The following is a 27,850-nucleotide window of genomic DNA, read 5'->3' as shown; positions in this document are numbered from 1 at the left end:
AAATTTTGTAGCCTTATATTTCTCCACACCTTAGTGGAAAATCAACAACAACAAAAAAACGGTATAAATTTACAGATATGTACCCTGTCATTTTTAAAAAGCTTATATGTATTGTTACACTATTATTACAAAAAGTATGTTTGTTGTATCATAATAGTAGAATAATACCCCTTAGTTCTAAAATACTTACAGTATAAATAATTTGTTAATTCTCCTGGTTGTTACCACTTAATTCCCAAAACGTCACATATTGTTCCCTTATACTTACACGTAAGTACTTCATAGGTACACTATGATTACTGAAAGTTACGCTGTAAATTCGATATAATTACGCAGTACTTTCCGGGCTGCAATATAAAGTGTTACCAACAAACTATTAGGTATTTGATTTTTTATCAAATTCTTGTTCTTCATACTCTCCCAGCATTTGTAAATTAAAATTTTGACATCTCATCCAAGATCAATTAACAAAGACAAGTGTTGAGCAACCGTCGCCTTCAAAGCATCCCTTAAGCGGTCCAACCGAGTGTGGGTGGTGTCAATTCGTCAGACTAAGAAAAGAGTTATCAGCATTAGTATTGTATTTATTTTCCTCTCAAACATAAATTATAATATTGTTTACCTATTTGGAATAGGATAGGAAGAATTTACTGAAAAAGTTCCTGAGAGAGCTGATGCACACCCTACGCCACACATACCAGTTCAAAAAGAAAGCTCAAGACCAACTCAAATTGGCCAACGAAGTGGATCAAGAGACAAAGAAACAAGTTGAGAAGCTCCAAGAAGCCCTTGCTTCTGAACGTGCCGAAAAATTATCAAAAGCTGTCCAAAATCATCTGGTAGACCAACTCCAGTCTCCTGAACATCGGCTAGAGCAAGACAAATTTCACATTAAAGACAAAAACTCTAAAATCAATGTTCTGGTAGACCACCTGGAAAGGTACAGCACTGAAATGGACCATCTGACACGACAGCGAGATGACTCCAACGACGAGCTCTACACGGTCAGAGATGAACTCAAGCTTGTTTTCAAACAGAAACCAGAGCCAAGAACGGAGAGACCTCCCTCAGCATCACCACTGCTGAGCAGAACAGAGTCCTCCATCTAAGAACTGCCATACAATGGAGGAAGTGAATGGCCACAACCCAAAACGTCACTGGCCAGCACCACAGAACTGTTCCCCGTGGGATGATCCTTAAAGACCTCGACAAGCTGGCTAAGAACATCACCCAGTTCAACCCAAACTCCATTTGCTAATGTAAACAAATGAGACCTTATTGTAAAGTGTTACCAAATAATTCAATAAAATTACTTAATTTGGCTTTGTATTAAGTGCTAGAAGACGGCTGCCAAATTTGATACATTTGTATTGGGGTCCATAACTAAACAAACAAACATTTGATGGTGCTTCTACACTGGTTTACCCGCCCAAAGTGGTCTACACTTTGTTTATCTCTTTCATGCTTCTAGACTGGTACGAGTGCCAACATTTCCAGATAAAAAATACTTTTTTACCACAACCTTTCATTTCTCTTCACTTTCTTCTCCTGCCTAATAGCAAAGTTAGGGATTCACTTGTCATCAAGTTGGTTCATCAAAAGTAGCTAAACCTTTTTGAGGTGTATGAAGCCTCCACCTAATAAATCTGCCAACTTATGATTCACTGCACTCTGGTGTACTTATAATAATAATATAAAAAGGATTCAAAATTTTGTAACATTCACAGTTGCAAATTTTGTAGCGAGACCACACCCTCTGTGATCGTATATAATCACGTCCTGCAGCGGTCTGATTTAGTGACAGGACTCATCAAACTCAGTGATTTGATCTCACACAGCAGTTATAAGTCATGGGTAAGTTATAAAATATCAGGTACTGCGTGTTTTTATCTGATATTGTCTGAATTATGAGGAACTTTTTGTGATTGTGTGCATAAATGTATTGTGTGCATAATGATTGAAAGATCTTCAGGATATATTTTCCATGTTGTTTCTAGTATGCATTTATGGAGACGTCATGAAGATAGACACCACCGGTGCATCAGAGGTGACAGCAAAACAGGATAAATTAACCATAAAGGGTGAGAATTCATGACTGCATCCAACTCACATGTGATTTTTTTTTATTACCAATATATGGAATATATATTAACAATAATTTAAACTAGGGGTTGAAGCCTCTAAAAAACTGGCTGAGGTTGATCTGAACCGGATGGAGAAATACAAGAGTATAATCACTAATGTTGGCAGAGCAAAGAAGATGGACCCGGCTGTGATCGCGGGGATCATATCCAGAGAAACTAGAGCTGGAAATTTACTGAAGAATGGACGGGATTCTACAGGCAATGGCTTTGGCCTCATGCAGGTTTAGAACTAATCTATTTGAAAATAATTTACAAATAGAATTTATGAGGTTCATATAAGAGTTTGCATAAAACAAGGTTCAAACTAAAGTGTTAGTCTAAACATAGTCTGAACATAAGTGTTTAAACTAAAGTTTACTAATCACCCATGCAACCAAGTGCCTTTTTTTTTTTTTTTTAAGGTTGACAAACGCCACCACACTCCAGCAGGTGCATGGGACAGTGAGCAGCATATCACGCAAGCTACTGAGATTCTCATTGGCTTCATTAAAGAAATTAAAGCAAAGTTTTCCCAGTGGACTCCAGAGCAATGCTTTAAAAGTAAAAAATTCAACTCAGAGAAACAACAGATGCAACTTGTTTTAGAAACTACATACATCAAATATATATCACCAAAGAAGTGCAAAAAAATATATTTTCATAGATGAATATTGATAAATTAATTGATTGATAAATGTATTTACTTTGATGCATTAACTAAAAACCTTTATTATAAAACTTACAATTTTTTTTATTCTTTATAGGTATTCAAAAATAAATGTAAATAGAATGTCATCGTTCTGATTGAGTTAGTGTTTCATGTCTCAGTTATAGTATAATGTTTGTTCCAGGTGGAATAGCAGCCTACAACAAAGGTGTGAGTAGAGTCACTGCTCATTATGAGAATATTGATGTGAAAACGTCACACTTTGATTACTCCAATGATGTTGTTGCCAGAGCCCAGTGGTTCTGAAGCAAGGGTTACTGAAGAACAGCGGTTTCTGAGCTGTTAAAATCTAACATTTATTAAATAGACACAGTATATTAACTTCACATACTAGTTTATGTATTAGTATGATCAGTAAAATACACATACAGGTCAAAAGTTTGGAATAATTAAAGGTGCTCTAAGCGATGTCACGTGTTTTTTAGGCCAAAACATTTTTTGTCACATACAACAAACATCTCCTCACTATCCGCTAGCTGCCTGTCCCCTGAACACACTGTAAAAAACGCGATCTCTGTATAGGGCAAGAAAAACAAACTGGCCCAGCCTGGACCACGAAACATAACAAACAGTGTTCCAGCCAATAACCGACAAGAACGATTTGGGGGTGGGGGTTGGGGGGTTAGTGCGCGTGCACATGATGTGCACAATCCCAGCGTGTTGAGGAGAGAGAAGCATGAAGAGGGAAGTTAGCTAGAGGAGAGATGTAGACAACGACAACGACTAACGTTAAAAATTTATATTCTTGAGAATTTTGATATGGCTGACACACGAACATTCAGATTTCAAATGCAGTTTGCTTTCATTGTGACAAGACTGGCTGGGTTGATTACATTAAATAGACAAGTATCTTTACACTGGGAATTCCAACATGGGATCTTGACATCTAGTTTCCCCTATTTGGACCTAATGGGTGGAGTTTGAAGGTTTAGCCAGACCTTAACTCTACCCCTAAACCTAACTGGGTCAAGCTCCACACATTTGGCACTGCTGTGAGCACCACTTGATTTCAGCAGTACTGATTACAACATGATTACAATGGGAAATATGCAAGCTTTGTTTCCAAATGTCCAAAGTACAGATACCGTGTCAATGGTGAAACTATTAGATGCAGCTTCTTATGCAATGTCTCGTTCCCATTATCTCAGGGAACCAGGAAACAGGACAATTTAGCTCATAGGGAATTTATATTTATGTTAATAGAGTATTTTGAAAGAAGCACTTGTTTTACGGGCGAACAAATGAATCGTCCATCGCTCATTTGAACAGGCTGTAACTATCAACTCTGCAGAAGATATTAATATCCAAACTATAGTGAAAACACTATTTATTAGTATGGTAACAAGATCAGCAGTTTAAGACATTCAATTTGTAAGCACATAACACAAGACACTTCTCTTTAAATACAAACAAGCCTTTGACTATTCTAACACAAACTAATATCTAACATATAAACACTCGCACATACACATTCAAACGAGTTGCAAAAAGGAAGAAAGTGAGGAAAGAATGACTTTTAAGAGAGTGAAATGATGAAATCCCAAGTTATTAGCAATGCAATTTATAAGACCTAACCTGAATGAACCATAAATCATAAATTTAACCCTTCTATCTTTTCTTAGGTGGGGCTATTAAATTTTATATCAATGCACCAGTTCTGAGACGTTACTTGCTTTTGTTGTTTGTGTCTTTGATGGGAATTCCCTTCTGTGGCGTCTATCTGGAGTGGGAAGCCAATCACGTTGTAATGTGTTGCCAGATGAATGGAAAAGGAGGCTGTGTCCCAATGCAAAGGCCACGCCTTCGAAGGCCGTGTCGTTAAATGGGACGGTCTAGCATACGGAGGATTGTACTTGTCGCCTATCAACTGTGACAGATACCGTTGATGAGTGACAGTAATGTTTGTACTAGACTTTTTTGAAAATGTTATTTGAAACTTTTTTGATAGTTTGTACTAGACTTTTTTATGAACCCTGTCTGAAAACAAAACAGGGTTCACAAACTCTCTAAATATGTTCAGCATGGCCCGTTTCTGTATATAATATAGATATAAACTATATATAACTAGTTTAAGTATTTAACCATATAGTATAAACTATCCAGGACTGGGCCCTAAACATTTTAAAATAGGCCTATTTGTGGAAAAAAATATGTAATATTTGAGTTACATAAAAGCTTTTTATTTGTTTCTTCCTAATTGTCCTTGAAATAGTGGCCAAGAACCCCCCCCACCCCCAACACAAAAATGGTTTGGCCACTGATAAAAATTTGATGTTGTTATTTGATTTGAAGTTTAGTACACTCAAAATGTCCGGTCAGCACAAGTCGGGTGCTCAGAAAAGGAAAGAAAAGAGAAGAAGAGAAGAAGAAAATAGAGGCCTGGGAGATTTTCTAAACAAATATTTAAAAATGGTGGTGACAGTGAAGCTGGAACTAGTAAAGTCAACGTAGAGCAAGGTAAGAAACAGCGCAGCCAACGTTTACGAGCCTTATCAGGAGTTTTCCTGCGTTGAAATTTTTTTGGTGGCCGCCAAAGCAAATTTTTGTCAAAGCCTTATTTGATCGGTAAGTGATGTAGAATAGAATGAGTGCTGCGCCTGATAGGTCAAGTCAAGTCAAGTATATTTGTATAGCGCTTTTCACAATACAGATTGTATCAAAGCAGCTTCACAGTATTAAATTAAAATAATACAACAAAGTTTGTTTCAAGAGGAATTTATTGATTGATAAAATTAAATTAAATATCCCCAAAATATCCCCAACTGAGCAAACCAAAGGCAACAGTGGCAAGGGACCGAAAAACTCCATCAAGTGACCTAATGGTGTCCTAAAACTCCATCAGGTGACCTAATGGAGAAAAAAAAAAAAAACTTGGGAGAACCCAGTTCTCCTCTGGCATTTATGAGCTACAGGCCGGATTGTAGTTTGAACTGTAAGATTATAGGGCGCTTAACGAGCAGAGAGAGAGAGAGAGAGAGACAGAGAGAGAGAGAGAGAGGGCCCGGCCGCGCGCGCGCACTCTCACGTCTTCAAACAACACGTCGAGCGCTGTCTCCCTCGCGCATATTAATCAAAGTCAATTGACACGATAGTAAAAGGTCGGAAAACCGCAGTTTCACGTGGAGCATTTGGAAAAAAAAATTCTCTTGAATTACCGCGGGGTGTGAAGAATTGTAGGCCTACTAAAAAAACGTTGCCTTATCTTCTCTAAAAAGCGTGCCGCCCATTCAGCTGACATAAACCACAATTTCAGTAAACGAAAAAACCTATTCAGTGATGAAATGTTTTCTGTGTTGACACAAATCTTGTGCGATGTCCTAAACTGCCGAGATAATCACACAATGCCTGCCATAGGCTATACACGTCTGCTAATGACATGTCCGATATGCATAATACGAATGACTCCTTTGAACCATTCACTTTAATGAAGGGTTAAAACAACTGATCTGTCCAACACTGAACATCTAAGATTATCTCGTCCCGGGCCCAGGCAAGACTGTCAGCAAAATAGCTTTCGACCGGACATAACTGTTTTATATATATGTCGCCGAGTTCCTGGAGCTCTCGGACGGGGTAAGCTGGGCAGATGACGTCCAAAAGACTGTTTTGGTACGGGTTGGACGATCATCTGCACCAGCAAGCTCTAGCAGCAGCGATCCCGGGGACGTTTGTTTGTTATCTGGATCTCGTGCTTTCGTGCTACACTGTGGGGGAGGCTAATTTTAACATTGCCGCTCAACCACCGTCACCAGCCTCCGTCACCACCCGTCCTGAGTCTCATTCTGCCAAGAACGCCCGACCAGTATCTCCTGTTCCTGTCCTCGTCCAGAGTCCGGACGAGAAGGACTTAATTTACCTTTTTTCTGAGCCAGCGCATCACGTCAGTCCCGCTGAGCCAGCACTTCATGTCAGTCCTGCCGAGCCTGCGCATCACGTAATGCCCGCTGAGCCAGAGACTGTACATGTGTTGCCCGCCGAACCAGAGACTGTAAGCGTAATGCCCGCTGAGCCAGAAACTGTAAATGTCATGCCCGCTGAGCCTGAGACAGTTGACGTCATGCCTGCTGAGCCTTTTTCACCGCTGGTCCCGTCCTGCCCAGATACCTTTTTCACCGCTGGTCCCGTCCAGCCCAGAGCCTTTTTCACCGCTGGCTCCGTCCAGCCCAGAGACTTTTTCACCGCTGGTCCCGTCCAGCCCAGAGACTTTCACCACTGGTCCTGTCCAGCCCGGAGACCGTCTTGACACCAGAGCCTAAATTCTAAATCCCGCCATTTCTCGCTGGATCTTCTGCGTCGCCTGGGCATGTCGGCTCTCCGGCTCCACCCTGGTCTCCTCTCCCACCTGCTTCGCCCCTGTCAGTCGGCCACCTAGAGTTGTCATCCCTACCTCCACCATGGCTCCTCCCTCCGTCCGCCCTGGCCGCCTGCTCCATCTGCTCCACCCTGGTCCCTCTCTCCCTCTGCAGTTGGTCCCTCCACTGCGCGAGGACGCGCCTACCGGGAGGGGCGAGTACTATAACTGTTGTGTTCCTGTTTAGTCTCATTAGTCACATGTCTTTTGTTTTCCCGCCACTTATCCGTTGCCATGTCTACCATCATTAGTTCATCATCATCACCTGTGTCTTGTCCATCACCTTCATCTGTGTCACCTGGTTTATGTTCATCAGTGTCTGTATTTAGTTCAGTCAGTCTTGGTCTGTTCTCATCTATGTAACGTCTCAACCTGTGTGTGTATCCTGCCATTTTGTATCGCTTGAGTAATATTTGTAAGTAAACACTTTGTATTGGAGCCTTCTGCCTTCCTCTTCTTCTGCCTGCACACACCCTGACAGGTGTTCTGACCAATTAGGTATCGTCTTTGGTTCAAGATGTGACTATTTCTCCTCCTCTTACATAAGGGGAGAAGTCAATTAGACTGCGCATTAGCCATCTTTTTAAGTTCATCATCAACAGCAATCATAATGGAGCACATTTTAATATCAAGTAAAAGACAGCGACTTCAAACACATTTCAGAATTGCTCAGAAGATAACATACTTACTGTTCTCTTGTAATCTTCCATTGGTGAGTAGCTACTTTGGGGGCTTAAAGGCCCCCATAAACTCACAGCGAAGTTCTTTGCTTAGGTGTCAAAAGAAGTTCGAAATACCTGAGCAGCAGTACTGTTAGCAAACATCCCAGCGCTCCCCACACTGCCGAGAGCAGCAATTAGTAAAAGTGCTGCAAGCTTTCCTCTCATCAAAAAAACTGTCACTTTAGCATGGTAAAGCAAGGAGCAGGAAGGAGGGTCCAGTCCTCAAATAGGCAGAGTCCATCTGGGAGCTGGCAGAGGAGGCCACAGCTGTACAGGCCAAGTAGGGTGCTCTTACAGAGCCAGAGGTCTGAAGGTCCATGGTAGAGCCTTGAGAGGTGTGGACTAGGGTGATGCCAGGGGGCAGAGGACCAAGGCAGAGTCAGGAAGGTTGGAGTCCAAAGCTTGGAGGACCAAGGTGGAGCTGGGACCAGCGAAGATGAAGGACCTTGGAGGCTATGTATATCGAGTGTCGAGTGACACCTGAGTGTGGTTCTACAATAAACAAATAAATCTAACTCATAACATAAAAACAACATAAATGTGCAATTAACATAAACAGCTCAACAAAAAAATGTTGAGTCATGACAGCTTTATAATGGGCATTCAGGCTTGCCACAATTAACAAAATATTTCACATAATATAGAAACCACACTGTAATTACATGAAATATAACATAGCAGCAGATTAACAAGCTAAACAGTGAATGATTTACATAATAATAATATAATTAAAAGTCAAATGACACTCACTGTTTTTAATGACGCACATTCAAGAATCTTCACGAAGCATCAGTGAGAAGTTAATAATTATGCACCATCAGCTGTCAATCAAGATCACAAATATTCCTAACCTCCACTAAGATGTTTCTCAATACCTGTTCGGTGACAATCTGAGCACCCAGTGTCGTCCGTAGGGCTGATTTCATACTCCTCTCACCTCTCTTTCCTAGGACTCACCAAAGTGAGGTGCGCTGGGAGAATTAAAATGTAACCTGATCTGTTCTTTGGCAAGCTGATATCTAAGGGTGGGTTTTCATCTGACTAAATACTTCTACCAACAACAACTCCCCCCTGTGAAATTGTTTCCTTGATCGGATAAAAGCTTGTAGCTTTTCCCCTACATAAAATCAAGCATTGGAGAGAAATCAAGAATAAATTAGTATCCATATGGACCAGAAGAAGTGGACTGCTCGAGTGGTGTGGCACTTAAAAAGGATATCCCACATTTTCTCTGTGCGATGACACACTTTGATAATAAAGGGACTGGAACAATCCTCCCCAGTGGAGTAAAAGGAAGGTTTGAATAAAATTGAAAAGGAATTTCTGGTTAGCCTCTCCACTTTTGGCATTCAGTACAATAGCGCTGATGTTTCTTAACTGCCTCACTTTTGCCGTAGCTCAGAATATACCCATCAAGGTCCTAGATACCTCTTGCTTTGGCTATCAATGAAGTCGGTCGCATTTTCTCTCCCTCTCCTCCCCCTTACCTCCCCTGCTTTGCTCCTCTCGTCTCGTACTGTCTACTTGTCTTGTACTTTGAGAGACTCTCTCCGCACTGCTCTCCAAACTAAGAAATCATGGATTTGATCAACTGGTTTCTCAACGCAATTGACACCATCTTCGGGGGAACCTGACTGCCCTGCTGGAACGTTCGCAGCTGGCTACACGATGGACGCGTGGGAGAGGGGGCGGGTCGTGTGTCTGGCGGCTCTTTCCATGGACGACGTTGAAGATATCTACCTATTCGGAACCATGATAACAGGTTTTCTGCTTATTGGATTAGGCATTGCCCTGGTTTATCGAGGAATTAAGAAGACGGTGACATCTGTCCAAAGCCCAAGGCTGCCCGTCATGAAGTGGGCAGAGCTGCCAGCACTCAGACTGGGACTTTGAACCACAATATGGATAACATCATGGAGAAGCTCACAGCTTTGCAAAGGCAAATGGATCGATTCGGAGACCAAAATGGATCAGGAGAATAGTCGTGTAAATTGGAATGCGGCTACTCGCCCCAAGACCAAACAATCCCAATCTTATATGCTTTCGGCCCCCCTCAAGCAGCACTGGCCTTGGCCAAGGCCGCTGTTGGAACAACAACTCCCCCGGAAGAGCACTGCAGTGAGACGCTCTTGCGTTCCTTCCCCCAATCCCCAAAGACACCTGCTGACTGTTGACTCTGTCTGGGACCTGATCAAGGTTGTCTCCATGGCAACTTGCTGTTTATCGCTATGACAATCCTGCGGACTGAGGCACCTAGATTATGATGCCAGGCGTAGCGACTCTCCAGGCCTACACATACACGAACTCTTACATATATATACAAATATATGTAAGATATTTGTATATATATGCTTCCATACTGCCAAAGTTCTTCACGCATATCCGGGAAGAAGGCAAGGGGGCTGGGCAAGGCGATTTATGTGTTGTGCTGTGTCCCCAGACAACACCCACGAAGCTCAGATTCAGTGTTAAGCAGACCCGCGGCTGTGCTTTTACACATATGCAGCGGCTGGTCAAAAGCAGAGGGGAAAATCTCTGCCGCATGTGAATGCAAAAAAACAGCATGTGAAAACATGAACCACCCAGCGATTCTGGCCGTCAGATAAGGACAGGAACGACTGCATACAGAAATGCACAGGTGGAATAACATCTTTAAAAAGATGCCGTGTCACACCCGTGTTTGTTCTTTTTAGGGAAATAAGCTCTTTAAGTGCTGAAGTGCACAGGGAAACGGGAAACGGCCGCAGCACAGCTTGCAGGAATTAGTGCAGCCTGCAGTATGCAAGGAAAGCTCTTTTAGGCTGTCATTGAAACAGCAGGAAATGCTCTCGAAGATCGTGACCACTCCTACAGCGCCTTGACACCAGCAGAGCTTCTCCTTGACTCGTAATAAATCACTCGCACAGATGATTGCATTGGAACAACACAAATGCTTGGCTCAGAGGTGAAAAGCTGAACTGCGAGCACACCCGCTTCCATATTTATAACCGACGCTAAGGGGCGGAGCTCACAATGCACAGTTTAGTTTGTTTAGTTTACACTCGAAGGTGATTGTTCTCTCAGGCGAGATCCCAATTCGCGGGTACGTTCCGACGTGACGTCGAGCGTGACTGACTGAAAGTAAACAAAAGTTGTGTTATCATTAGTTAATGCATTGTGAACTAACATGATACACTGTTAACTTTATTAACAAAGATTAATAAATACTGTAACAAATGTACTGTTCATCCTTAGTTCATGTTATGCATTAACTAATGTTAACAAATGAGACCTTACTGTAAAGTGTTACCCAATAAATCAATAAAATGACTAAACTGGCTTTGTATTCTTGGAAAGTGCTACAAGACGGCTGCCAAATTTGATACATTTTTATTGGGGCCAATAACTAAACAAATCGCACAAGCATATGATCAATGAAGTTGAAATTTGGCATGCTTCTACACTGGTACGAGTGCCAACATTTCCAGATAAAAGTACTTTTTCTCACAACCTGTTATTTCTCTTCACTTTCTTTTCCTGTCTGTACTTGCAAAGTTAGGAATTCACTTGTTATTGTTATGTATAAGTTGGTTAACCAAAAGTAGCTAAACCTTTTTGAGGTGTGTGAAGCCTCCACCTGATAAATCTGCCAGCTTACAGTATGATTCACTGTGCTCGGGTGTGCTTAGACCAATAATAAAAAAAACTATTTGAAATTTTGCAGTCACAGTTGCAAATTTTGTAACGTTACATTTCTCCACACCTCAGTGGAAGAACATCTGAGAAAAAAAAGAGAGACCACACCCTCTGTGATCGTATATAATCACGTCCTGCAGCGGTCTGATTTAGTGACAGGACTCATCAAACTCAGTGATTTGATCTCACACAGCAGTTATAAGTCATGGGTAAGTTATAAAATATCAGGTACTGCGTGTTTTTATCTGACATTGTCTGAATTATGAGGAACTTCTTGTTAGTGTGTAGCATTGCATAAATGTGCATACAGTATAATTACTTAATGACTGAAAGAGCATCAGGACATATTTTCCATGTTGTTTCTAGCATGCATTTATGGAGACGTCATGAAGATAGACACCACCGGTGCATCAGAGAAGACAGCAAAACAGGATAAATTAACCGTAAAGGGTGAGAAGAATGCATCACTGTTTAGAACTCACATCTGACTTTTGTATGATTGCCAAATATACATCACTGCATTACAGCTTATATTATCATTGATTTAAACTTGTTATAGGGGTTGACGCCTCTAAAAAACTGGCTGAAAATGATCTGAACCGCATGGAGAAATACAAGAGTATAATCACTAAAGTTGGTAGAGCAAAGCAGATGGACCCGGCTGTGATTGCGGGGATCATATCCAGAGAGTCCAGAGCCGGAGCTGCCCTGAAGGATGGGTGGGGCGACCATGGCAATGGCTTTGGTCTCATGCAGGTTGGTTAGAGGAATAGATCTAGTCTATTTCAAAGTCATAAGAAAACATTTAACATACTAAACATAAACTAAAGCTGATATCCCATGCAAAATATTTTGACATCAGCAAGGAAATGTTGCAAATAATAAGCAGAGAATGTAAAACTGAACATTTCTAATTGTTCTCTTCTTTGATGGTGTTTCTTCCAGGTTGACAAACGCCACCACACTCCAGCAGGTGCATGGGACAGTGAGCAGCATATCACACAAGCTACTGAGATTCTCATTGGCTACATTAAAGAAATTAAAGCAAAGTTTCCACAGTGGACTCCAGAGCAATGCTTTAAAGGTAGGCTATATTTACTCAAGAGATAAATAAAGATAAATAGCATTACAAAAAGACGAATAAATGCAGATAGCACAGGTACATCTCTAAGATATCTGCTAAAGAGCACTTAATTTGGAAAACATCTGATAAACGTCTTAGAAAAAAGCAGTTTTACACTCTAAATAATAAACATCTTTAAGTCATTTTCTAAATGTTTACTTAACATCTGATTGGAAATATCTAAGAGACATATTGCAGATGAGCAAACACTCTAAAGAAATCTTGCAGATGTAAATGCACAATGCAGACATCAAATAGACGTCTCCATGATGTACGTGTGCAATCAGGGAGTTCATCGCTCAACTTTCATGTCTCAGTTGTAGTATAATGTCTGTTCCAGGGGGAATATCAGCCTACAACGCAGGTGTGAAGAACGTCCGTACATACGAGCGCATGGACGTGGGCACCACAGGAGATGATTACGCCAATGATGTTGTGGGCCGAGCCCAGTGGTTCAAAAGCAAGGGTTACTAAAGAACGCAGTTATGAACCCGTAAAACCTTACATTTCTGAAAAGAGCAAAACAACTCAAGATGACAAGTCCTCATTTTTAATATTAAACCTTCTGTTTTGGAATGAATGCTGATAGGATAGCCTAGCTTTTGAGTTAAGCTCAAAGAGTTTGGGCCGTTTTCAAAACAAGTACATTTCCTGTGATGATAGTATCTGATGAAATAAAAGTCAGTTATTTACTTAAATCGTGTGTTTATTGTTTATCACATCTCTAAACCCCACACCACATATTCTTCGTTGCTCATGGAAGTGGAGCAGTGCAAACACGTACTGGAACAGCTTGTTGTTTTCCACGACAGAGGGCGATGTTGAGCTAATCCTGCTCTCACACACAAAACACTGGAGAATGTCATTAGTGAAAATCTGATGTTTCGCTCGTTTAAGGATGGCCAGATACTTCTAGGATTTCTTCGCTTCGTAAGTACATGTCTGCGTTAAAGCAATAATACGTTCATTCGGTTTGATTGAGGCTTTCTGTCGGTTTTGAGCTCACTATACACTGGGAAAAGCGGTTGTTTGGGAAGTTTGGGAAGCGAAGCAAACATCTCCATCACTTTCCGCTAGTCCAGTGAATAATGTTATGCGAACTTTTTTAGTGAGTTACAACCGACGGCGTGTTATCTTCTTCAGTGGTTTATCGCATTTTGAATTCTCTGTTGTAATGTCTGTAAAACAAGATAACTTAAGATAGTTGAATAGTGCTCTGTAAATATTCAGTCCAGCGAGCTGTCAGATAACGCCTAAACTTTTGCACATCTTGACATATTTGCGGGGTTTTTTTTAATAGACTATGATACATTCCGATATTGTATCCTGTAAGTACCTTGTTAGTCAAACTTTTTCACTCTAGTTCTTTGTTGTTGGTTGGTTGTTTCTAAGTCGTGTTTATGTACTTAGTTTTTAAGTTTTTTTTTTTGTGTGTGTGTGAAAAAACCTTAAGAGAGCCACACAATTACCTTCACCTATTTTCTTCACCTTCAGGGCTATAAGAAAAACACATGGATAGATATTAAATGACATAGCTATTAGCCTAATTGTAGATATTGCAACAATATGTATTTTTTTCTTTTTCTGGGATTTAGTCTACATTATTTAGACAATATTGTAAATCAAATTCTTGATAAACTTTTTATATATTATGTGAAAATATTAACACCATGATCTAGCCACCAACATCTAGAAGGTTTACAGTTAAGTTAAAAGAAAAAAGAAATGTATTCTACAAACTAAATTGGTTTTCATGCTCTTGTGTTTTAACTGTGTCTGTGGTAACAGTGTTAACATTGTCTGTGGCGCTTGATCTGGCGTCACCCTGCTGCTCAGAGATCAAATGACCCTCCTCTTGCTCTCAGTAGTGTGTGTGTGTGTGTGTGTGTGTGTGTGTGTGTGTGTGTGTGTGTGTGTGTGTGTGTGTGTGTGTGTGTGTGTGTGTTTTGATTACTGTACAGGTAGTACAGTCTCATCATCAAATTATGAGTTCGGTCTCAGAATCATGTCTCATTTGATGTCCGGCTATACGTGCAATTAGTATTTGGAGAATTTGACATGAAATTTCAGGTCTTGTGGTGTGATCTCTTATAATTGATCCTAAAATATTGAAATTGATTATGAAATTAAATTATATTCATGGTGTTTTATGACCTCATATTAATTTAGAGACTAGATTTAAATATTTTTCCTTCGAAAAGGCTAAGGGCTATATAAAATGGACTTGTGAAGATATAAAGGTGATTTAAAGGGTTGAAATTTTGAAAAGAAATGGTGATCAGTTACAAGACCTAAAATATAGACACATCTAACATAGGAGCTTGTTTTCGCTATGGAATAAAAAAGAAAAAAGGTAACTGCGAGTAAAAGCAAGTTACTTGCAATTTCAAAAAATAAAGTGAGAATTGTGAGATATAAACTGACAATTGTGAGGGAAAAAAAGTCCAAATTGTAAGATGTAGGCTAAACACAATTGCGAGAAAAAAGTCAGAATTGCAAAAAAAAAATCTTTCTCAGAAGTGCAAGTTTATATCTCACAATTTGGACTTTTTTTTTATAAACATAAACTTTATAAAGTTATGAACTCTTGTTTCCCTTAATTGTGGAAAATAAAGTCAGAATTACAAGCTTTTTTCTCAGAAATGCACGTTTATATCATAATTTGGACTTTTTTTTATAAACTTATAAACTTTATATCTTATAAAGTAATAAACTCTCGTAATTGTGATAATTAAAGTTAGAATTGCACGATACGTGCCCGGTTTCACAGAAAAGGCTTAATCATAGTCCCAGACTAAAATGCATGTTCGAGCTGTCTTAACTGAAAGCAATCTTAAAATAAATCATTGCCATTGTTTTGTCTCAAGATGCCATAATGTTTTTTTCCAAGGCACGTTTATAAAAGCTACTTAAATGTCCTAATTTAACTAAGGCCTAAGCCTGGCTTAATCTAAGCCCTCTCTCTGAAACCAGGCCTTAGACTAAACTTGCAATTCTGACTTTGTTTCTCGCAATTGCAAGTTTATATCTATAAATTCTATAAAGTCAGAATTGTGAAATAAAGTCTCTTTATTTGCTATATATTATATATGTTACAACATGAACAAGTGTTCAAGCTTCCATAATGTGACATACATTTTAAATTATTTTATTTTATTTTATTTGTTACCTTGTTAAAAACAAGAGATGACGCATCACACAACATCTACAGTAATTGACACTCATTAACTCTCTGTATTTCATATGAGTTGTGTAAGCTGGCAAATAGCTGAACTGTACTTTTATAGGTTATTAAGCCCCTCCGAGCATGTGTTAAGAGAGCCTGTTGTCCTGTAATGTATGTGTTGATGATGAGCCATGTTAATAGTCCTGTTGTGTCGATACTTTCTAAGATACTTAGAAAGGAAAACGTCGTAAAACCCAGGGTGCAATTATTTCATTATGATCGTCTCATTAAACTATTAAGACACTCCATTTGGAAGCCTCCCTCCAGAAACGCCACACACCGAGTTTTAAAGAGCCTGGAAAACAAAGTTAACTGGTCACAGATCGAGGAAAAGAGCAGCTGAATGGGCCGTGTTCATTGGTCAAGCTGTGTGGACCCAGCTGGATACTTTCTATTGTAAGGGTGAAGGACTTAACGGACACATGGAGAGCCTGGCCTGCTCGTGGCTTTGTTTTAGGAGTTCTTTCACAGAAGATAGACTTTGCATGCTGAGAAGAACTTATATATTCATCTTATAAGTTATTTCGAAACATCAATCCACACGTCCCGCTTTTCAGGCCCTATGAGCCGAGGGGTATCATTTCTTGGGTTATTTACAGTTTGGCATACATGGCCTTAATTAGAGTGTGGGGTAGAGCGCTGCCTCAGAAGATGCGTTCCAGATGTGGGCTGGAATTCAGAGAGCTTTGTAAAGAAAAGAAACAGTGCTCTGCAGGAGATGCCTAAAGAAACTTGAGTCAGAGAAAAGTGTTGAAGGGAATTGGCAGAGTTGAGATGGGGAGGGGTTGCAAGTTTAAATATGCATGACTATATGTCTTTAAAAGAATGTAGTCAATTTTGTTCTGGCTGATTCTGTGCTTAGATGTTTGATGTTATTGAGTGAGGGTTGGTATTACAGCACTATCACCTGTGACAACCTGTGCCAAATGCATACATGTAAAAAAAAGAATGATTTTAGGTTCAAATTCACATGGAAAAGTATATTTGAAAACTACACACTGTAACTCTACAGTTCAAGTACCGTTTGGGGTCGGTAAGACTTTTTAACGTTTTTGAAAGAATGTCTAATGCTCAGCAAGGCTGCATTTATTTGATAAAAAAATACAGTGTTATTGTGAAATTGTTACAATTTAAAATATTTTAAAATGCAATTTATTCCTGTGATGCATCATTACTCCAGTCTTCAGTGTCACATGATCCTTCAGAAATCATTCTAATATGCTGATTTGCTGCTCAAGAAACATTTCTTATCAGTGTTGAAAACTGTTGTGCTGCCTCATATTTTTGTAGAAACCGTTGGAGGGTCATTCCGTGTCGAATCATCCAAATTTCGGAAACTTCCCCGAAGTTTTGGCTCAGATTTTTTATTTTGTTTAAGAAAATTCGGAAGAAAGAAAGACAACCATAAATATAAAATGTAATGGATGTATGTATATTGACTAACTAATCCTCTATTTTGTCGAGGGGGTCAAAATTACAATTTTCACAACAGATGTGGAGCCAAATGACAGGGAGGGGGTAAAATGACTAAAAAGATGGCAGCATAATTTATTTTAATTTTTACAAAGAGATTACTATGTTTATCAGTTTATCTGTTTAGTTTAGCGATCTAAACGGCAACAGTTCAAAAATGGGAAAAACCACTTCTTGTGTCTTTTGTCCTAAGTTTGCATGCCTGTAACTCATGAAATAATAAAGATATCTTCGTATCCTTTTAGATTTAGTTTTTTAACAAACATTTCTTTTGGTATCTTCATTTTCCTTTCATTTAAAGGCCCGATACGGACACTTTGCACACAGCTAATTAATATGTTGGCTTTTTTTTCTTCATTTATGTATTTCTTTCACCAGAAAAAGTTGACACGAAATGACCCAATACAATTTTTTTTTCTTTAAAGAGTTCAAAGGAACAGCATTTTTCTCAAATGGAAATATTTTGTAACATTACAAATGTATTTACTGTCACTTTTGATCAAATTAGTTAATCCTTGCTGAATAAAGGTTGAATGGTGCAAACTCTTGAATGGTGGTGTAGTAATCTTAGATGCTGTACCAAGTTGCTTTTATTGTTTGGAATCACCTTTTTTTCATTAACTAGCTCAATACTATTCCATGTAGTCTAATGATCATGAAAAGGATGCATAATAATTAGCCTATAAAATAATTTGAGCAATTATGACATGTCCTGTGGGTGTGACATGCTATGCATGACATGTCAGCTTTCCAAAAGTATTTAACTATCCAAATATGAAGAAGGCTGTAGAGGGAAGTCAAGGACGTTTGATAGAGAATGTTTTGCTGATTATCAGACAACCGCATACTATGACTGAATGAATGAATCTACTGATAATATGGCCCTTTTGAGGAACCATATGCTTGAAACAAAATATGTGTTTCTTCAGCGGCAGAGCAAAAAGGTCTCAGGAAATACCAACGTGTTTTTTTTTGTTTTTTTTTCATGACATTCCACCCAGCTTTGAGGAAGAGAACTGTAGGACAAATGCCTGCAGTGCAACTCCATAGGCATTCTGTTCACCATATGTGTGAGGTAAAAAATAAAGGGGTTTGAGCACTATTAACGAGTGTGAACTTGATTTCTCTGGATACCTATGTTGGTCTAAGCAGTTTGGTATGAAAGCCAGATCTCCACCCCCCAATACCGGAAGAAAATACCCTTTAGAAATCCAGCATTTGCCATTGTTTGTGTTTAAGAAAAGGAATCATCTGGCGGAAAGCTTTGTTTACACTTTTGCTGGATACTCCTGCACGATTTGCCTGAGGGGAAGGGAAATATTCAAAACTGGCAGCAAGGCGAAACATTTGTAGGCTATGTAGTGAAGACGTATGGTTTGAGGTTGAGTGCACAACACATTTTCTAAAGAAAACAGGGTAAATGACAAATGTCCTGTCACTAAAAACGTCATTTGCAGCCTGCTGAAGTTTGCTCTTTAAAAGTCATCTTTTTACCTGCATGAACCAGCAACACCTTGGTAAACGTTTTAGCTAGGACATAATAAGCAGTAAATGCTAAGTTTCCACTATTACACAGTACGCTCTTAAAAATAAAGGTTCTGTTGGCATCGATGGTTTCATGAAGAACCTTTAATATCCATGGAATCTTTCCATTTCACACAAGATTCTTTTTAGTTCTTCAGATTAATAAAATGTTCTTTACACTAAGAAAGTGGTTATTTTCAGAACTGTTGACTGAAAGGAGAACCCAAAAATGGTTCTTCTATTTCATCACTGCGAATACCCCATTTTGAAACCTTTGTGTTTAACAGTGTAACTTGACATAAGGGATAATGTACATCCAGCCGGTTGTTATCACAGAATAAACCCCGACAGGGTGATCATGACCCCGACGCGAAGAATCACCCCGAACTGGGTTTATATTACAACCGCCTGGATGTACATTATCCCGCTTATTACACGGCTACGTACTTGCCATATAAGTGAATAATTAGACGCGAAATATTGATTTGAGCTGAAATATTTTAGCAGTTCTTTAAACGCAAAGTTTACACAAAGGAAGCAGTAGCTAGCAAGCGGCAAGTTCAAACTAGACGGACATTTAAGGGATACGGTCTTAATACACCACTTAATATACAGCATTTCGCCATGTAAATAATTATGGGGATACAAGATATTGATTTGAGATTAAACTGTTTTAAAATCATACCTGTTTATTATCTTATAATCCGTTACAGTGTAAAAAACAATCGTTGAAAAATGGCATTAGCTGCGTTTGTATGAAATGAGAGCGAGTCATCGATACCCAGGGTTCCAGACTGCGACCAAAATGGTCGCATATGTGACCATTTTTTGAGAATGTGCGAGTTAAAATTTTATGTGGTCGCATTTGTGCGAGTGCATGGTCGTTAAATTCACGCATGAATTTTCCTACATTGAACTTGTTTTAGCGCCCGCCAAAGTTCATTTTTGTCCCGCCAAAGTCTTATTTGATCGGTGAGTAATGTAGATGAACTGCTGCGCGTGACAGGGCGCATGTTTAACTGAAAGAACGAGCAGAGAGAGAGAGCCCCGGTCGCGCGCACGCACTCTCTCTTCGGAGCCAGGCGAAAGTGTAAACAAGACCTCACCGTCTCCAAACTAAGCGCTGTCTTGCTCTCTCTCCCTCGCACATATTAATCAAAATAAATCGACACGGTGGTAAAAGGTCGGAAGACCAAAGTTTCATGTGGAGCATTCTGAGAATTTTATTTTAATTTTTTTTATATATTTTTTTGAATTACCGCTGGGTGTGAATTGTGCTAAATAAGTTGCCTTATCTTCTCTGAAAAGCGTTCCGGACATTCAGCTGACATAAAACAACACTTTAATAAAACGAAAAAAAACTATCCAGTGATAAAATGTTTTCTGTGTTGACACAAATCTTGGATGTCCATGTACTAACTGCTGGGATAATCACATAACGCGCATGACGCGTCCAATTCGCGAACTAATGACTCCTTCGAACCGATTCATTTTAATGAATGGTTAAAACAACTGATTTTTCCAACAGTGAACTCAGGAGACGTCTGAATCGGTGTATAACTAATCAGTAACACTTTACAATAAGGTTCTATTTATTACATAAATTACATAAAAAGTACAGTTTGAAACCACTTGTTTTTTTGAAAAGCATATGACTACATTTTTCCACACAGTGCTATCAAGAATCGATAAGAGAATCGTTAAAGAATCGGATCGATAATCAGAATCGTCAGTGGCATTATTATTGATAAAATCGTATCAATTCCCATCCCTATGTGAAGACAGTAAAATTATAATCAAACATTAAAGAACATACATGTTTTTTTAATAGTTTTTTTTTGAGAGTTAAAAGATTAAAACATTTTGCTAACATGAGGTCTTGTCACTGTCAGTCTTTTTACATCAGTGCAAAACTAAGGTATGCAGATTAAGTCCACTATTCATCAGCATGCATTGATTAATCCCATGGCATGTATAAAAAAATAAATTAAAAAAAGGCACGACCAAATCATATGCTGGTGCGACCAACTGAGAAAGTTGGTAGCACCAGTGCAACCAGTGGAAAGGTTAGTCTGGAGCCCTGATACCAGATGACATAAAATAATTGTTCACAAAATATTGATTTGAGTTTTAATATTTTATAAGCTCACCAAACGCAAAACTTCAACGAAGAAAAAAACATTCCTAGCAAGCGTATAGCGCTGACTTAAGTTACCCGGATGAGCCTGTGTTATCAGTTTTTACCGGTTGTTATTGGGGAATAACAAACCGCTGGATGGTGCGATTGACCAATCAGAATCAAGTATTCCATAGAGCTATGTAATAAATATTGGGTAAAAATGTTACTAATGATTTATTCAGAGCCCTCAGCTGACTGGCTTTCTAACCCCCTTTGTGGGCCAGTATGAGCCTCCCGCAGACACGAAAGGTGGTATCTCTCTCCTCAGGGAGCTGCCCCATCTAATTATCAAATGACGCCTGGCCTGCCGGCGGTAAGCTGCTGGGCTGAGACAATAGTAGCTGATTCTCTGGATTAGGTGACGGGGGTTGGAGAGGGACGGGAGGGGGGAATCCAAGAGGAAGAGACAGAGAGCATGCTCAGTCCTGAGAGACAGGCTACTGGAGCACACATGTGCCTTCCCTGTGAAGGATACACATTCTCAGCCAGAAGCTCATGTGATGATATGAGAACGGAGATATTGGGGATTTAACAAAACCGGCGTGAAAATTCACTTTTGGACCTTGAACAGATTCTTTCAAAGGATGCACTAAGGAAACTCAGCTTTTAGGGTGAACTTTGACACCATGTCTCGACTTTACAGCTGCTTTGGGGACAGAAAGTAAGTTGGAGTCTTTTGTTTATATGAAAGGTATAGTTTAAAAATAGTTTGTGGTAGCACTTATCTCTTGTTAGCGTGCTTGAGTTTAAGGTTTAGTCATGGTTGCATAATATAAAACTATTTTAGTGTAATTGGTTTTTAGTGGAACACTGATGAACATGGTTGTGTTGATAATATGATTACATACGTATTTTTTACTGTAAGGCTTCGGTTGTGCTCTCTGAGAATGCACTGTAATAGCTTCTTAGATTAACTCGCTCAATTAGAGTCTCTTTAAAAGCTCTTCTATCTAATGGTCTCATGACATGTCCAACAAGACCCTACTCATCACCACTGAGAGAACATGTTGTTTACCATTGGGTTTCGTCCAGATTCTTAGTTTGGAAAAGAGACTGTTTTGTGTACTATTTCTCTTCACTGAATTAGCCATTTATTATTGTTTATTGTAGTCCAGCCCCCCAGAGACTAGATAAATGTACAATAAGTGAGTTTGGACCAGTTATTGAGACATAATGTTCCATATTCACATATAAATGGCAAATATGCCCTTGCAAAGAGACTGGAACTTTTTTGTGTACTAGAACCAGCTTTATCTTTACATTCTGACCTACCTCCATTTTCACACCATTTATGGTCCTTGCGCTCCTGTGAGAGTGCTGCTTTGTTTGTATCTACACGGTGAATCTATTTGGCAAGGAACTTGAGCCATCTCATGAAATAAGAGTCCAAATGTTAATGTTCAGACCCCTTTTGTGTTGACCTCTGTGTTTTCTCTGAGCTTGTTGATGTTGAGCCCAAACTCTTCCTAGTTTCTCATATTTTCTTGTGCAGTTGATGAGGTTGTTGTTTTTAGCAGGCTTCTGCTATCTTTTAAGACATCTATTTTCAAAGAAGTCTCAAGTCAGTGAGAGACTGTTTTGTTAAAGTGTGAGCTAAATTTTAATTTGCATATTGTGGAGAGTGGGGTAAGATGTGTCTGTGAGTACATCTTATTAAAAAAAAAATTCTAATCCTGATATTTCAGCTTTACCTCTCTTTTTTTTCCTTTTTTTTTTTTTTTTTACATAACTTAAAGGAATAGTTCACTTAAAAATAAAAAATTGTCATCATTTACTCTCCCTCAAGTTGTTTCAAACCTGTATGAATTTCTTTCTTCTGCTGAACACAAAGGAAGATATTTTGAAGAATGTTGGTAACCAAACAGTTGATTTAGCCCATTGACTTCCATAGTATTGTTTTCCTACTATGGAAGTCAATGTGTTTGTCATCAGTCATCAACTGTTTGGTTATCGACATTTGAAATATCTTCCTTTGTGTTCAGCAGAAGAAATAAATTAATACAGGTTTGGAAGAACTTGAGGGTGAGTAAATTATGAAACATATTCATTTTTAAGTGAACTATTCCTTTGAGTAAAATGTGGCATTTCCAACACCACTCTTCTTTACTCTGTAAAACATTTCTGCTGTGGTTTGCTTATGGATTCTCTAATAATGAATCATCCAATATCAGATAGCCAGAATGCGCTGCTCTTTCTCTACTGGTTTAGTTACAGGAGTTTTTTTTTATTTTGTGGTTAAAGTTCAGAAGAACCACAAAAGTACAGATGGTTTTGTAGTATGTGTGGATTTATGCTGCCCCTGCTAAGAGTTTTTAAACCATCAATCAATACCAACAGCAAAGGCCTTCCAAACACAGCTCATTGAGTCCATGCAGTAATATTGCCTAAAATATCTTCCTGAATAGAAAAAAACATATTTTCAGATAATTCAGAGCTCGCTAAATGTTCTGTGTCTGTAATTTTAGGGCACTTTAAATATACAGCTCTTTTAAATTTTAGGGTACTTTAAATATACAGCATTTTTTATTCACGTAAAGCTCCCACATTTTGTGTAAGATGTGCGTATCATACTTAAAGTATGTCTATGTAAAACTTCAGGGGTGTACATTTAGCAGAAACTATAAAAACGCTATGTACAAACTCATTTTTTGGAAGTCTAATGTGATTACGAATGGTTTGTTTACTATTCATGAGGAACTAATTTGATTTAAACCACTAATTTTGCTAGATGTTAGAATCTAACCAAAAATAATTTACTCATCAGTAGTACTCATCAGTAGTAAACTTATGATGGGGGGTGGCTGTTTAAAAGCTTAAAAGTACGGTTAAAAGTAACCGTAAACTATATGAGAAAATAAAATGTAAATCACAGAAGATTGCTTACATTTTGCTCCTGCCCTATAACAAAACTGCCAGGAAATAGAATTAGACCTCATTGTTAAGTGAGCCAAATTTTGTTAGCCCAGTAAATGTTTTAGGACGTTCTTTCTCTTCAAATATAAGTTAAGGAATGAGATGGGGATGGTCACCACTTTAGCTAATGTTGTCAACTGATTGAGCCAAATGGTGACTGCAACTGGTTTCATAAACTCATTAGTGTAGTTTACTCCAGGTTTCTCTCTGCTTAAAGGTGCTTTATGTAATTTTTTGCATACAAAAGCAAAATATCATAATAATGTTTGCAGATATTTAGGAAACAAGCTAAGTTCACATACTCGTTTCTCTGAAAAACAGAGCCAGTTATTCTACTTTGAAAGTTCCATGTCGGAATGTCTGTTTTTGTTTTGGTCTGTGTGATCCCGCCCACTGCCCGTTTACCAAATAGTATTAGTATTTCCCAATAGTAATAGTATTTCCCAATAGTAATAGTATTTCCCAATAGTAATATTTGGCGGAAAACACAGCGTATTGCAGCCATGGAAGCAAGCGAACAAAATCGCAGATTCTACCCGACCTAAAAAGCCTCGGCATCCATCAAAAAATCTCTATGAATGGAAGTATATTAAAACGAGGATGAATCAACTCATCGACTTACAGTGTCAATCCTGCTTGCTTCTGTTGCATGTCCTTGGGTCTAATCCAGTATTGCATAAGATGACTCTGATCATCAGGATGTTGAACAACGAGGGCTGGCATTTAAATAACTTAACTGATCAACTTCTGATAACTAAACTGATCTGACACAAATAATAAAATGTAATTATATAATGTAGTAGAACAATTCAATATCAGATCATATTTACACAAAATTAGGTAGCCTTTATATAGGCTTAATATTGTGTGAAGTTGTGAACACACCCTTAATATTGATTGTTTATATCTGTTAGCCTTATAATGGAAATATTTGACCTGTATGCATGTATTTTCCTCAATTGTATTATTGGTGCATACCTACACAAACTTGCTACATTTTTACACTTAGTTTACACAATACTTGCTAAATTCACACACAAAACAATTTTGACAACAGAAAATGTGCACTTATATGCACACACTCTGTTAGTTTGGTGCTGACACAAGATGGAATTACCACATTTGTTATTAATCCACAATGGCACAGTTATTGGCTTGTGCCAGTACTCTAAAAATAGCCAAACATCAGCCTGGACTAAATATCAGTCTGTCACTAGGTCCATAGTAGTTTCATAGTCTTGATTATTCCTCAACCTTTCTTACTGACGTAATTCACACTGTGCATTTCAAGTATTTTGTTTAACAAAAGCAAGTTTTGCATATGCGCATATAAATATTTACAGTCTCTTGTCTGATAACTCTCTAAAAACAAAATGTTTGATGCTAACACAGCATGCTTGCTAATATCTTCTGCTTGAACGCTTCTCTCCACTAACTCTCATTCTTTCTTTCTTTCTCTCTCTCTTATTCCTCCGTTTCTCCCCCCTGTCCAAAAGTTAAGACATGAAACGTCGGACGTCATCACAGAACTCTGGCGTTGGAGGCAGTCCAAGGTCAGTCCATTAGTCCCTGTAGAGCTCTGAACTACATATCTGCTATCATAGTCACGCACTGGCCAATGATTAAGGACTTTTTAGTCAGAAGAGACTCTTGCAAAAGAGGTCAGTTTGGTTTGCTTGTGTAAATTATTTAATCATGTACTCATCCTCATGTCATTCCAAAACAGTATGACTTTCTTTCATCTTTGGAACGCAAAAGATGATGCTTTGCATCCAGGCTGCTCTTTTCTAGTGGCAGTCTGCTTAAATCATAAAACTATACTACAGATTTTCAGATTTCATACAGTAGCTCCATGTAACAGGGCCCCAGACTTTCCGATGCAACTAAATTATTTTAGATGTCGCACTGGTGCCACTACCATGTTGCCCAACTGATAAGAGCTGGCATTTCTGTTACATATGAAAAACATCAAATGGCAAATGAAACGCAAGCGGAATGAAACCACGCCACTTGTTTGAGCTGCGCTGCACGGACTGTTTATCAGCTCAGACCAGCGCAAGCTCAGAACAGGTTTACTCGCATAAGATGGGCCGATCTCGATCACGTGACACCATTCTACACAGCACTGGGAGCTCCAGTGAGAGAAAGCATTAAAATTTGCTGCATTTTTAATAACATCACTGCAAGATCTAGTGAGAAGCATTCAAATTCGGTTCAGAATGCTCTGTATTAAACCATAGATATCATATCAAACAATGCTGACATGGAAACCAGGATAAACACTGTGCCATGAACAAACATGTTATAGAAGGCTTTTCAGTCCACAAATCACCAACATTCACCATGGATTTAATGTAGCAATGCTAACTGTAACCATGGGATTGTGGCAAAAATAGTCAAATGTTTTCACAGTATTTATTTCAGGGTTCGTACAACCTTTTGAGAGTGAAATTCAGGCACTTTTTTCAAGGACTTTCAAGTGCTTCTCACTTTTTCCAGCACTTCAAAGCTCTAAATCTTATACTTTTTTAAATCTTTTTTTAATGTGATGACCAAAAAATATATAGTTAACATTTTCCCTTTTTTTTTTTTTTTACATGTTACTGTTGTTAATAGAAGTTAATTGTATCTGCGTTTTAACTCAAGCTCAGTGCTTTACTGTCAAATGTGCATATCCAAGAAATACAAATTTTATATTATTAGTTACTGCACTTAATAATGCGCTACCAAATCAGGTGCTGGCGCCACCATCTGTAGAACTTGTGGCACCGTTGCTACTGCTCGCAAATGTTAGTCTGGAGCCCTGATGTAAGGAACAAATTGAAATTTAAGTAATTATATATGCTAAAAACAGAACAAATTGAGATTTGAAATGCTGAAAACCTTCCCACCAGCTGCAGCTCTCAAATGCCTTTCAAAATTGTCCGGACAAGGGTGAGTGAAGGTGAGGTCACATTAGCGAAATTGGTAACACTTCACAATAAGGTTTCATTAGTTAACGTTAGTTAATGTATTAACTAACAGGAACAAACAATGAGCAATACACTTATTACTGTATTTATTAATCTTTGTTAATGTTAATTAATAAAAATACAGTCATTCATTGTTTGTTAATTTTAGTTCCCGGTGTATTAACTAATATCAGCAAATACTTTTGATTTTAATAATGCATTAGTAAATGTTCAAATTAACATCAATTTAGATGAATTACCGCTGCAGAAGTGCAGTTCATTTTTAATTTATGTTAACTAAAGTAGTTATTACTAAAGTAGTAGACTAAAGTCATTGTTACCCCAAACTCTCTGTTGGCCAGCAAAGTGATTTTTCAAGACCGACTAGAAGGCGTTACAAATCTGCATGGACAAGTCTTTCCCCCTCACAGGAAATTTCTTGTCATATGGATTCCTATTTAAATGATTGGGTCTCACCCACTAAAATTCACAGAACAATGGTACATGTGACTACAATTAAAGCAACACTAAATAACTTTTTTACCTTAAAATAATGTTTCCAAAATTGTTTCAGTGGTTCATCAAGTCGTAACAGGGTGAAAGGCACTTGTGCATTCGCTTTGCGGCCCTATATCTGCTATAACTGCCAGTTTGCCAGATCGGGTTGCGTTTCTGTAGTTCGAATGAGACTACAAATTTGACCTGCTTTATTGCAAGTGTTACAATAGTGTTTATTTTTTCTTCGCAATACATCATACTTTCATAAAATCATTCTACATACTCTACCTCGTCTGTGGACATCGTTCATTCCAAAGCCGGTGCTGGATAAACAGCGAGCGAGCGTGCGACAGTAGGCTGTGGTA

At 38.7% G+C, this 27,850-nt stretch overlaps 3 protein-coding genes across 5 annotated transcripts in view; all 3 read left to right on the top strand.

Moving 5' to 3' along the window:
- The first annotated feature begins 1,757 nt into the window (after positions 1 to 1,757).
- Positions 1,758 to 3,185, top strand: LOC309505083 (lysozyme g-like). The gene is made up of 5 exons (XM_082178471.1): positions 1,758 to 1,854; positions 1,998 to 2,081; positions 2,169 to 2,365; positions 2,546 to 2,684; positions 2,975 to 3,185. The coding sequence occupies exons 1-5, from the start codon at positions 1,851 to 1,853 to the stop codon at positions 3,094 to 3,096; spliced, it is 546 nt and encodes a 181-aa protein (XP_082034597.1). The 5' UTR covers positions 1,758 to 1,850; the 3' UTR covers positions 3,097 to 3,185.
- Positions 3,186 to 11,649: 8,464 nt separating this feature from the next.
- LOC309505077 (lysozyme g-like) lies at positions 11,650 to 13,419 on the top strand. Its single transcript, XM_082178463.1, has 5 exons — positions 11,650 to 11,807; positions 11,965 to 12,048; positions 12,158 to 12,354; positions 12,544 to 12,682; positions 13,062 to 13,419. The coding sequence occupies exons 1-5, from the start codon at positions 11,804 to 11,806 to the stop codon at positions 13,193 to 13,195; spliced, it is 558 nt and encodes a 185-aa protein (XP_082034589.1). The 5' UTR covers positions 11,650 to 11,803; the 3' UTR covers positions 13,196 to 13,419.
- A 115-nt stretch (positions 13,420 to 13,534) lies between these two features.
- Positions 13,535 to 27,850, top strand: part of LOC309504967 (uncharacterized protein) — a 42,471-nt gene continuing 28,155 nt past the window's right edge. The window contains exons 1-2 of one of the 3 annotated variants that reach the window (XM_082178287.1): positions 21,155 to 21,784; positions 25,533 to 25,589. In XM_082178287.1, coding sequence (XP_082034413.1) covers positions 25,540 to 25,589 — 50 coding nt within the window. In that variant the 5' untranslated portion in view covers positions 21,155 to 21,784; positions 25,533 to 25,539. Of the gene's footprint in view, positions 13,652 to 21,154; positions 21,785 to 25,532; positions 25,590 to 27,850 lie in introns of those variants that run through there. The other 2 variants (XM_082178289.1, XM_082178288.1) reach the window with 2 other exon arrangements.

This window comes from Leuciscus leuciscus (assembly GCF_965113295.1).
Source record: "Leuciscus leuciscus genome assembly, chromosome: 8".
Taxonomy (NCBI): domain Eukaryota; kingdom Metazoa; phylum Chordata; class Actinopteri; order Cypriniformes; family Leuciscidae; genus Leuciscus; species Leuciscus leuciscus.
The sequence above is the reverse complement of the archived record's forward strand: the minus strand, read 5'-3'. Positions and strand labels throughout refer to the sequence as shown.